Source organism: Pelobates fuscus, chromosome 5 (assembly GCF_036172605.1).
Source record: "Pelobates fuscus isolate aPelFus1 chromosome 5, aPelFus1.pri, whole genome shotgun sequence".
Lineage (NCBI taxonomy): Eukaryota > Metazoa > Chordata > Amphibia > Anura > Pelobatidae > Pelobates > Pelobates fuscus.
Window position 1 is genome coordinate 309,253,666 of NC_086321.1, and position 13,500 is coordinate 309,267,165.

Here is a 13,500-nt window from a genome sequence, read left to right on the forward strand (position 1 = left end):
GGCAGCACGACTTCCTCATCGAGTCATCGAGTGTCTGGAACTCTGAGGTGGCCATTCCACGACACCGGACACCGGTGAAACTATACGAGCGCCTGCTTCTGTTTGGGATGGGGAAGTTAATTAATTCAACTGTTTCCCTCTCCCCCGCCCCCCCCCCACAAAACAACCAAAATGAATTATGGTGAAAATTATTGTAGTGTGCAACTCCAGGTGGAGCCTATACACCTAATAAATATGTACCTTTACCAATAATACTTATTAACCGGATTGGTAAATTTACTGTATAAAGGATGGCACTGGATATGAAAATCATCCCATTCATGCAACAAAGCAGATATAAACAATGCCAGAACATAAAGCTATTTCATCAATTATCAGACATTTAGCATAGCATACACACTAGGCCCATCTGCAAGAAATTTAGTTTCTTGGTATCAAAATAGAGTTTGCATTGTTAAACAACTGCTAAGTATTACTAGAATAGCAAAAAATGAGTTATAAATTTGCCTGGAAATTATAGACATGTGAGCTTAACCTTTGTGGCTGGGAAAATAGATGAAAGGTTATTAAGGGATAAATGCTCAAGAATTCCTTGAGAAGAACATGGTTATCAGCAAAAAAAAAACAGCATGTTTTATGAAGCACAAACTAACGTGGTTGCATTCTACCAAGAAGTAAGCAGAAGTGTAGATCAGGGTGTTGCAGTGGATGTGATCTATTTGGAATTTGCCAAGGCATTTGATACAGTTCCACACAATAGATTAGTGTTCAAACTCAAGGAAATCGATCTAGATGAAAATGCTTGTTCTTGGGTAGAACATTGGCTTAAAAACAGAATACAAAGAGTTGTCGTTAATGGTAAATTTTCAAGCTGGACAGAGGTGGCAAGTGGTGTCCCTCAGGGGTCTGTTCTGGGACCCCTTCTATTTAACATGTTAATAAATGATCTTGAAGACAGCATTGAAAGTCATGTTCCAGTGTTTGCAGATGACACAAAACTTTGTAAAATAATACAATGTGAGCAAGATATTACTTTGCTGCAGAGGGATTTAGATAGACTGGAGGACTCAAATGGCAGATGAAATTTAATGTTGAAAAATGCAAAGTTATACACTTCGGCGTAAAGAATACACAAGCAACGTATACCCTTAATGGAAGCGAATTAGGGATAACAACACACGAAAAGGACTTGGGAAGTGTTATAGACAACAAACTATGCAACAATGTGCAATGTCAATCAGCAGTGGCCAAGGCCAGTAGGGTATTGTCATGCATGAAAAGGGCATTCATTCTCGGGACGAGAATATCATTTTGCCTCTTTATAAATCACTGGTAAGACCACACATTGAATATGCTGTGCAATTTTGGGCACCTGTTCTAAAGAAGAATATTATGGCACTAGAAAAAGTGCAGAGGCGGGCTTCAAAATTAATAAAAGGAATGGAACATATCAGCTATGAAGAAAGGTTAACAATTTTAAACCAATTAAGTTTAGAAAAACGTCGCCTGAGAGGGCATATGATAACATTATACAAATATATTTGAGGACAATACAAACCATTGTGTGGAAATCTATTCACAAACCAGACTTTACATAGGACACAAGGTCATGCATTTAGACTAGAAGAAAGAAGATTTTGTCTAATGCAAAGGAAAGGTTTTTTTTTTTTTTATACTGTAAGAACAATCAGGATGTGGAATTCTCGGCCTGAAGAAGTGGTTTTATCAGAGTCCATACAGATGTTCAAACAGCTACTAGATGCATACTTGCAAAAACAGAATATTCAAGGATATAATATTTCAATGTAGGGTAATAACTGCTTGATCCAAGGATAAATCTGACTGCCATTCTGGGGTCAAGAAGGATTTTTTTTCCTAGCTTGTTGCAAAATTGGAAGTGCTTCAAACTTTTTTTTTTTTGTTTGCCTTCTTTTGGATCAACAGCAAAAAACATATGTGATGAAGGCTTAACTTGATGGACGCAAGTCTCTTTTCAGCTATGTAACTATGTAATTTATCTAATAATTTTACATAATTAGGTCATTTTATTAATCACAATTTGCGGGACCTGCCTGACAACCCAGGCCGAAAATCCAGGGGATTTAATTTGATAGCACTATATTTAACCCTGTAACTTTCCAAGACACCATAAAATCTGTACATGGAGGGGTTACTGTTTTACTCGGAAGGCCTCGCTGAACACAAATATTAGTGTTTCAAAACAGTAAAACTTATTACAACGATGATATTGTCAATGAAAGTGATTTTTTTAAAAAAAATTCACACACAAATGGCACTTACACGGACGATATAATTGTTGTGATACATTTTACTGTTTTGAAACACTAATATTTGTGTTCAGCCAGGTCTCCTGAGTATAACAGTACCCCGTATGTACAGGTTTTATGGCGTTTTCAAAAGTTACAGAGTCAAATATAAGGCTTGTGTTTCAGTTTTTTTCACATTTAAATTATTTTTTAGTAGCCACTTAGTCACAAACACTGGCCAAAATTGGCGTTCAAATTATTATTTTTTTTTTTGCATTTTTCACACACAAACAAATATTACCACTAAATTTGGCCAGTGTTTGTGACCAAGTGGCAAATAAAAAGACTGGACATACCCCATTTGCAATACCTTGGGTTGTCTAATTTTGCAAATGGTATGCCATCATGGGGGTAATTCTCATTCCTGGGCTACCATATGGTCTCAAAGGCAACATAACCAATCTGGCGAATTTCAAAGTAAAAAAAAAAAAAAAAAAAACTTTAAAATGTAACATGCTATATTTGACCCTGTAACTTCCCACAACCCCATAAAATCTGTACATATGGGGTACTGTTTTACACGTGAGACAGCGCTGAATACAAATATGTGTATTTTATTGCAGTAAAAGCAAACAGTATTGTAACATTCACAGTTAGAATGTCACGTAGAACTAAATATTTTTTTTAATTGTTATTTTCTCCCATTTTTTTATATTTTATTCACATTAAATTATGTTGTATACCTAAATATTTGATGTTAAATGAAAGCCCTGTTTACCCTGAAATAAATTATATATAAGTGTGGGTGCACATAATATGAGAGAGGAGAATTACGCCTGAACAGACATATAGCGCAAATTCAAGTTTTTGTTTACGTTTTGTTTTGATCACAACGTGTATATTTGGCTCAGTCCTTAACGACGAGTGACAGACAAGGTCCGTCACTCAGGGGAAACCCTCAACAATGAGTGACGGACCTCGTCTGTCACCCGTTAAAATTAACCCCAGATCGCCGCAATCGCGGCGATCGCGGGGTTAATGGTGCTCCGGTCTGCCTTTGTATTAGAGGCAGACCGGGAGCACCGACTTGCGCTGTCCCAGCACATGTGCCCTCTCTGACAGCATGTCAGAGCGAGCACATGTGCTGTGTATACTTACCTTCCACCTCCCTGCACTTCCGGGTTCACTGTGAAATGCAGGGAGACGGATCTTCACTGATCCTGCCCCATGTAAAAAATAAATAAATAAAGTTAAATTAAAATCCCACCCCCCTTTACCTAGTTTAATGAAAAATTAACCCCTTCCCTGCCAATTGATCACCGACTACAGTGATCAATTGGCAGGGATTACATTTTACTATGATCTGTTACCGTATATACTAGAGTATAAGCCGAGTTTTTCAGCACATTTTTTGTGCTGAAAAACCCCAACTCGGCTTATACTCGAGTCATAGTCTGTATTATGGCAATTTGCATTGCCATAATACAGACCGGGGGAGAGTGGGGTGCTGGCAGAGCTGTACTTACCTTTCCTGCAGCTCCTGTCAGCTCCCTCCTCCTCCGCGCCGTCCGTTCAGCACCTCGGTCAGCTCCCAGTGTAAGTCTCGCGAGAGCCGCGGGGTCATAGTGCGGCTCTCGCGAAACTTACACTGGGAGCTGACAGAGGGAGCTGCACAGACCGCGCGGAGGAGGAGGGAGCTGACAGGAGCTGCAGGAAAGGTAAGTACAGCTCTGCCAGCCCCACGCTCCCCCCCCCCCACTGAACTACCAATGACACTGGATCACCAGGGAAGGAGCCCCCCTCCCTGCCATGTATCAAGCAGGGAGGGGGGACGAAAAAAAAATATAATTAAAAAAATAATAATAATAATAAATAATAATACAAAAAAAAAAAATAATATAAAAAAATAAAAAAAATAATAATTAAATAATAAATAATACTATAAAAAATAAGAATATAAAAATAAAAAAAATAATAATTAATAATATATTAAATGCCCACCCCCACCCCCACCAACACATACACAAACACACACTGCATCACACACACTCACACTTCATTCATATACACACACTGCACTCACACACACACTGCACTCACACACACACACACTGCACTCACACACACACACACTGCACTCACACACACACACACTGCACTCACACACACACACACTGCACTCACACACACACACACTGCACTCACACACACACACACTGCACTCACACACACACACTGCACTCACACACACACACTGCACTCACACACACACACTGCACTCACACACACACTGCACTCACACACACACTGCACTCACACACACACTGCACTCACACACACACTGCACTCACACACACACTGCACTCACACACACACTGCACTCACACACACACTGCACTCATTATATATACACACACTGGAAATAAATATTCAATTAATATATACGCACACACACTGCACTCATACACACACGCACTGCACTCATACGCGCACACTGCATTCATTATATACACACACTGTAAATAAATATTCAATTAATATAGTTTTTTTAGGATCTAATTTTATTTAGAAATTTACCAGTAGCTGCTGCATTTCCCACCCTAGTCTTATACTCGAGTCAATAAGTTTTCCCAGTTTTTTGGGGTAAAATTAGGGGCCTCGGCTTATATTCGGGTCGGCTTATACTCGAGTATATACGGTAACCCCTTCCCTGCCAGTCGATCACTGCCTACAGTGATCAAAATACAGATCACAGTATTATACTGCAATCTAATTTTTTTTAAACCCCTGACGATTAACTTCTATTTATTTTTTTACCCTCAGGGGTTCAATTTATTTAATTAACGAATTTAAATATTGTATAATTAAATATTTTGCTAGCTGGGGTGGGTGGGAGTTATGGGAAAATGGGGAATGTACTGTTAGTGCTGCTTACTGCTAGTTAGGGGTTAACGGTAAAAAAAAAGCTTAGAAAAATGTTAAATCTGTAAAAAAGTTTTAAGAAAGTTTAGGAAACTTAAAAAAAATAATAAGCAAACAAAAGTTTAAAAAATAGTTTTAAAAAGTAAAAAAAGTTTTAAAAAGTAAAAAAATACATTTAAAAACGCTCATTACCACTATACCTGGAACAAACTAGAGAAAGAATTATCCCACGCCAAGGTTCAAAATATGCCTTTTATATTACCCCAGGGTGTATTCTTCAATAAATAGTATGTGTTTGTGGGGAAGTTTCAATAACCAACCATCTAAACTACTCCAAATTGGAACATGGACACAGCGTAAAACTTCAAAGTTAGAAAAAAACTGAATGGCTGCGTCTCAAATGTGCCCCTTCAACATCCACATATATACCTGGCAAAGGTACATACGGGGGTATTGCTGTACTCAGACGACATAGCTGAGCAACATATGAAGTATTATACAGTGGTAGCACACATAAGGTTTGCAAAATATACTGTGCAAACTCACTTTGTGTGTCAAAAAGGCAGAAAAAACGCTTATTACCACTACACCTGGTACAAGCTAGCGGAAAAATGATCCCACGCTAAGGTTCAAAATATGCCTTTTGAAATACCCTGGCATGTTTTCTTTAAAAAATGGTAGGCCTTTATGGGGTAGTTTGAATTTAAAACCTGTGAAGATGCTTGGAAATTGCACATAGGCCCAGCGTCAAAATTCAAAGTTCGGTAAAAACGGATATGGCTTGGTCTCCTATATGGCACTGTAGCTTCACAAAATAGTGCCAAAGACATTCATTGGGGATGTAATTTTACTCAGAAGACTTAGCTGAGCATAATTTGGGGGTTTTGAACTTAGTGGCACATCCGAAATATACAAAATGCCCAGCAAAAATGCAATCTGTATGTAAAAAAATGCCCAAAATTATTTACCACATACTTTGGCATATGTTGGTGAAAAAATGGGGGCATGTTAAGGCACAATATGCACCAAATGAGATACCCTGGAGTGTCTACTTTTACAAATGGTAGGCCATTGTGGTTTTTTTTTTTTTGAACAGTCAAACTACTATAATACCTGTGGCGAAACCAGCTTCGCCACTGTGAACTGGAGAGGCCTGGTTGCTAGCCTCCTGCCCTGCGACTACGGCCCCTGGACATATTGCTCTATAAAAACTATATTTGGGCATGTAATGATTTATATTGCTGCTACCGGCCCTTTAAAATCATCTATGAACAGATTGGGACTTTTGGGACTACTGTCCCTTTAAGACTGTGAAGCATATTCTAGTGCACTGCCTGTAATATTGTATATGTATTCATGTGTTAAGTTTAACCTGGGTGATATGTATGCAGCATTCATCTGATTGTTCGGTAGAATCACTCCATTCATTATATTGAGTGAAACTACCGAACAACCAGACCACCCAGGACTAAGTGTGCCTCCAATTACAGTTTGCAACAATGTTGCAAACGGGTAATTGGCAATCAGTGTAGTGTGGTCTTTGTCCTCTGGGTGGCCGCCATTCGGGAAACAAACACGTGGCGGCGGCCATCTTAAACTACCGAACAGCGGTGTTTTGCCGTCGAGTGTCTGGAACTAAAATCGGACACTTGACTAGGCAAACACCGCTGAGACCTCCATACTTCCAGAAATTCGTATAGAAACTACCGAATGACCCGCCGTTCGGTAGAAAGAACCCCACAAACAAGGGAATTCATTCAAACCCTCTCCAGGCTCTATAACACAGGCAATTCGTCTGTTTTCATTCCCTTGTTTGTGACCGACCGCAGGGCCAAAATGCATGGAACTGTTTTCGGATACTTTACCCATGCGGTCGGTCAAATCTTTGGAACCTCATATCTCCCGAACCATTCATCCGAATGACCTGATTCTTGGATATGTTGTCCCCCTGAATAAGGGCTATCAGGGGATACCTGTTTTGGAGGTGTAGCATGTGTATTTGGGGTACATCCAGGAATTGGGGAAAAGGGTGTACGGTATAATTATGTTAAGTGCTAATCTAAGGGGAGGAAATGTGTGGGAGGTACATCCATGTGATTGGTTAAATTCATCCTCCCCCTGGGAGTGTCCTGTATGTACTTGTTTGTAATAAAAGCCAGACTGGGTGTCCCAGTCCAGAGTTCCTGCTTAACCCTCAAAATGAAGTGTCGTCTCGTTCTTGGGGGGGATTGGATTGTAAGCTGACTGCCAAGAGTGTAAGCCGATTGTATGCTTTTCTTGTTCAGCTGTTCCAGTTCGGAGTGTATTTCGTATCCAGCTCGTGAGTTCTGATGTTCTGCAGTAGCTGTGCCTGTCTATGGAAAAGGGGATTATCGCCTAAACTGGGTTTTATCCTCTTGTAAGTGAAACGGTCCGTTACAATACCCCAAATGAAAGCATAGGCTCATTAAATCAGTCTCTCAAAATTCGACTGTGAATACTGAAAAGGACAGGTCTCCTATATGGCACTGTAGCTTCACAAAATAGTGCCAAAGACATACAATGGGGGTGTCATTTTACTCAGCAGATGTAACTGAACACAAAATAAAAACTTTGTACAGGAATAGCACACACGAACTATACAAAATACACATCAGAAGTTCTTTGATATATGTGCGTGTGCCAAAACCCCCCAAAAAACACAATTTTACTCCAATATTTAGCAGAGGTTGGCGGTGAAATGGCTACGTAGAAAGTGTCAAAACAACCTTCGGTAAATAGCCTGTGGTGTCTACTATATATAAATATATACTTTTGTGTGGCAATTTTGTTTTGTTTTATGGCTATTAAGCTTACACGACAAACATACCAAATTCTAAAATTGCTCCACATTTAAAGTGTATTTTACTCCTTGTGCTTTGTGACTTGTAACTAGCAAAAAAAAACTTAAAATCCCAGACACATTATATATTCTGTAAATCAGAACAACTAAATAAATGTATTCTTAATTACTTTCCTTAACCTGCACTAATTGTGCACACATTATTATTGCAAAAACTGTAAAAAAACAACTTTTTTCATTTTTTTTTCATTTTTTCTGTATTTTTTTTATAATAAATAAGCGTTTATGTAAATATATGTTACATCAAATTAAAGCCCTGTCATTTAAAAAACGGTATATAATATGTGTTGGTGCAATAAATTAGTAAAATGTAAATTGCAGTTGAACGCAAACAGCAAAAAATGCCGTTGTCATTAAGTGAAAGACAAGCTTCTGAAGCTTGTCCTTAAGGGGTTAATGTAAGCGAATAAGGAATAACAACACACAAGAAGGACTTGAGAATTGTTATAGACAAACTATGCAATAATGTGCAATGTCTATCAGCAGTGGCTAAGGCCAGTAAGGCCATGCATGAAAAAAGGGCATTCATTCTGAGGATGAGAATATAATTTTCCCCTTTTTTTTTATAAATCACTGGTAAGACCACATATTGAATATGCTGTGCAATTTTGGGCACCTGTTCTAAAGAAGGATATTATGGCATAAGAAAAAGTGCAGAGGTGGGCTACAAAATTAATAAAAGGAATGGAACATATCAGCTATGAAGAAAGGTTAACAAATGTAAACCTATTTAGTATAAAAAAACGTCGCCTGAGAGGGGATATGATAACATTATACAAATCTATTCGGGGCCAATGCAAACCATTGAGTGGAAATCTATTCACAAACCGGACTTTACATAGGACACAAGGTCATGTGTTTAGACAGGAAGAAAGAAGATTTCATCTAAGGCAAAGTTTTGTGTTTTTTTTTTACTGTAAGAACAATCAGGATGTGGACTTCTCAGCCTGAAGAAGTGGTTTTATCAGAGTCCATACAGATGTTCAAACCGCAACTAGATGCATACTTGCAAAAACAGAATATTCAAGGATATAATCTTTCAATGTAGGGTAATAACTGCTTGATCCAAAGATAGATCTGACGGCCATTCTGGGGTCAAGAAGGATTTTTTTTCCTAGTTTGTTGCAAAATTAGAAGTCCCTCAAACTGTTTTTTTTTGCATTCTTATGGATCAACAGCAATAAGCAAATGTGAGGAAAGCTCAACTTGATGGATGCAAGTCTCTTTTCAGCTACGTAAGTATGTAACTGGAAATTTTTGGTTTAACCAAATGCTTTAAAATTATAAAGAGAAAAATGAGAAAACAGTCAAATACTAGGTACACTTAAAAATTATTCTTACCAAATAAGTTATTGCTTATGTGTAACTCATTTTCCGATAAATTCAACATTCTTTAGATTTATCACAATTTAAACTATACAAACATTGGTGAAAATAACTTACCAGGCAATGTACAATGCAGACGTTTTTCTGATCTTGTTTCAACCAAATGTGCATATTTTTGCAGATGCTGTACAAGTTCATTAGATTGGGAGCACGCCTTCCTTGCCAGCCGCACTCTGACACCTGCATTATGAAAAGCACCAATGCAATTATTTTACATTTCAAAGACAACTTCAAGGCTGGCTTATACTCCGCTTTGGATGTGCTTATCATCTGATAAGAAATTGAGAAGCGGATGCACATTTATGAACAAAGTATTTTATACAAGCAATAAAATATATAAGTCTTAACATTTTAGATAGCAAAAAAAGTCAGTATTTAAGCGACCAGCCAAAACTAAAATTTACTTCACACCACCTAATAGCCTGTACAATAATTTATTTATATTTAACAGTACACAGAGATACACATTGTATATATTACACACACACACACACATATATACATATATATATATATATACATATATATATACATATATACATATATATATATATACATATATATATATACATATACATATATATATATATATATATACACATATATATATATATACATATATATATACATATATATATACATATATATATACATATATATACATATATATATATACATACATATATATACATATATATATATATATACATATATATACATATATATATACATATATATATATACATATACATATATATATATACATATACATATATATATATACATATATATATATATATATATATATATATATATATATATATATATATATTTATATATTTGTGTACGGCACATTTAGAGGAACGTATGGTTATGATATCATGTAAATTAAAGGGACACTACAGTCACCAGAACAACTACAGCTTATTGAATTTGTTCTGGTGAGTAGAATCATTAAGGCTTTTTGCTGTAAACACTGTCTTTTCAGAGAAAATGCAGTGTTTACATTACAGCCTAGTGATAACTTCACTGGCCACTCCTCAGATAGTTGTTAGAGATCCTTCCTGGGTCATGGCTGCCTAAAATCCATCCACATATTCAATGTATCCACCCTCTGATCTGCCTCTTTGTCAGTCTCAGTCAGTCCTGTGGGGAAGTACTGTGATTAGATCAGGCTACCACTTCTGATGATGTCAGCAGACTGCTTGTTTTTCTGAGGCAAACAGCATGCAGATTTACAGCTTCAGGCTTGAATACAGTAAGATTTTGCTATATTTATGGAGACATGAGGGGCCTAGGGGGGCTAGATGGTGGTTTTAACACTATAGGGTCTGGAATTTTGCCTTAGGGCACTAAACTAGTAAACTGGGTTACTTCATATCCACACGGATACCATATCAACTAAGTTATCTGCCTCACACCCATAGCATGTCTAACGCTTCCATACAAGGAGATGACCTGTCGGTTACCAGCACCCGACAAGACCAGGCTCACAGACAAGGCAAACCGTACTGGCCAGCCCAGTGTCCAGCTATAGATCCTGGACAATACCTAAAATTACTGACGAACTCAAAAAGAAAAATATTCCCTAATATAAAAATGGTGCCGAGACCAAACTGTCATATATATGTACAATTGTGTCAAAACTGTACTTGCATATGCCGTTGTGGCAGTGTAAGATGCATTGTTATCACTTGCACAACGAAAAATAAAGAATAAAAAAAAATAAAAATAAAAAAATATTCCCTTCCCGGCCACAGCCAGGAAAGCCAAACTTTGCCTATTAAATTCAAATGAGGATAATGAAAGACCCGGCCTTAGTACTGAATACAATAGTCAAAATAGTCTGTCAGAACTGCACAACATGATGGCCTCCCTAGTGTCTTCTGTAGCCACAATAAAGAACAGGTTGGATAATTTGGAATCAAATAACAGATCAACCATTCCGGAGACTACAGTACCTATAGTCAAGCCAGAGCCGAACGCAGGAGGTAACGCTAACCTTCTACCCGCTAAAAGTACCAATATAATCAAGCCAATACATCTAATTCCACAAAACATTAAAAGACATTATTCTGGCTTCTCTACTCATAGCTTTTCAAGACGTAACTGATAACCGATCTTACACGTTCGATGACTTGTCAGTAGTTAAGAAATCTAGAGACCCCAGACTGAACAGAAATGAAATATCCCTGAATTTGTCCTGGCTTTCGGCCTTTTCAGAGATGTAATTTGTTCTGCTTTTCCCCTCAGTAGAGAGGAACTTGATTTATATTCATATAAGTTAATAGACTTAGAGTATAAATATGGAGGCTATGCCTTTTATGACTACCACGAGTCCTTTGCATCTCGATCTGCTGCGTCACTGGCCCAATATAATACACCTACCGACTGGGGTCAGTTAGACACAGAATAATTTTGTACACATTTTCTCAAAACACCTTCATGCGCAATATGTTCCTCAGCAGCTCATACTGTTAACTTGTGTCCCAGCAACGTAGCAATCCCCTCCACTAGCAATGCAAACCCTGAGTTTCAACCCAACATGGCCCAAAGAAAATTGGGAGTAAAACTAGGCAGGCCGATCGGTTTTTTTTTGGCAAGGTTCAAGTCTGTAACAACTTCAATGCTGGAGGTTGTAGTTACAGTGCTTGCAGACTCCTTCATGTGTGCTCACTTTGTTACAGAGCACATGCTAAAACAACGTGCCCAACAGATTGTACCCTAAAAGATCGTCTACACCAATAAGCATACCTAATTTGCAACGTTACCTGTCTAATTATCCTTCTTTAGATCTGGTAGAATTTCTCACATCTGGTTTCTCTAATGTGTTTCATACAGGTTTCGTTGCACTCCCCACAGGAATTCTGGAATGCCCCAACCTACAGTCAGCACTCACTGACCCTAGTAGTCTACAGGAACTCCTCTATAAAGAAATTGACAGTTTCATGATTGGGCCATTTACAACCCCACCTTTCACCTCCTGGAGAACGAACCCTTTGGGCATAGGCGACAGGGAAGTTGAATAATAAAAAAATAAAATAAAAAAAAGACTCATCATTGATTTTTCAGCACCTCACTCTTCCACGACACCTTGCTTAAATGCACTGATACCATCCGAGGATTCCTCTTTACAATACGCAAGAATAGACAATGTCATACAAGCTATCAGATAAAACAGACATCACAAAATTCATCAATCACTCTGGCACCTGCATGGCTTTAAGTGGGAAGACAAGTACTATTTCGCTGGGAAAACAAGGTGCTGGCTGCACTCACCTGAAAATGCCTAAGTGGGGTGCTGCTGGGGGCCACTAAGTACAGTAAAAATGAAAATCCAGTGCACTCCCTTATCTACTAAACAGCCTAATCTAGGCAAAAAACAACGGAGGTTTAGTTGCATTATATGATCATATGTTGCATAAGTCTGCCACAACGTCAATGTACCCCATCTTTGGCAGGTCCTACTCTGGACAACCACCTACTAAATGAGCTACTCACTATGGAAATCCCCCATTATTTTTTGCCTAGATTTTAATAAAACTAGCCCCCTTCCCAGAAGGGGTGATCGGAAAAAGAGGCTCCTACTGCGGGAGCTATACTGGATTAGAACATTGCAAACTGTTCATCTTGATGGATTGAACAAGAAATATTAATTGTCTGCTTTCTTATGAGCTTATTCTGTATGGAGATTACATTTGTGACGAGACCAATCTCGCCACATTGCATTGGAGGAGCCTGGTTGCCCGCCTGCTGCCTTTGGATTATGGACCGGCAGTTAAACAATTAATTTTACTGTGCAGAAAGGTTTATTCCTTCCTTTCTGCACAGCCGTTTGGTAGATTCTATCAAGAACCGAACGGCGGAGCATTTGGGACTTTGAATTCATATCCCAATCTATGTGGAAGTACCCAGATAGCCTGCCATGGAGCCTGTTCGTGGAATTAAAGACTTTGGCTCCATGGCGATTAAACTGTATTTGTGTGGTCTGAGTGTCATTCACCTAATAATGTGCACTCAGACCTGAGCTATCTGGGGATATAT

The 13,500-nt window shown here is 38.2% G+C and overlaps 1 protein-coding gene across 2 annotated transcripts in view; it reads right to left on the reverse strand.

Moving 5' to 3' along the window:
* GAK (cyclin G associated kinase) overlaps window positions 1–13,500 on the reverse strand; it is a 621,278-nt gene that overhangs the window by 411,169 nt on the left and 196,609 nt on the right. For both annotated transcript variants that reach the window (XM_063455510.1, XM_063455509.1), the window contains exon 14: window positions 9,514–9,636. In XM_063455510.1, the coding sequence (XP_063311580.1) occupies window positions 9,514–9,636 (123 nt within the window). The remainder of the gene's footprint in view (window positions 1–9,513; window positions 9,637–13,500) is intronic.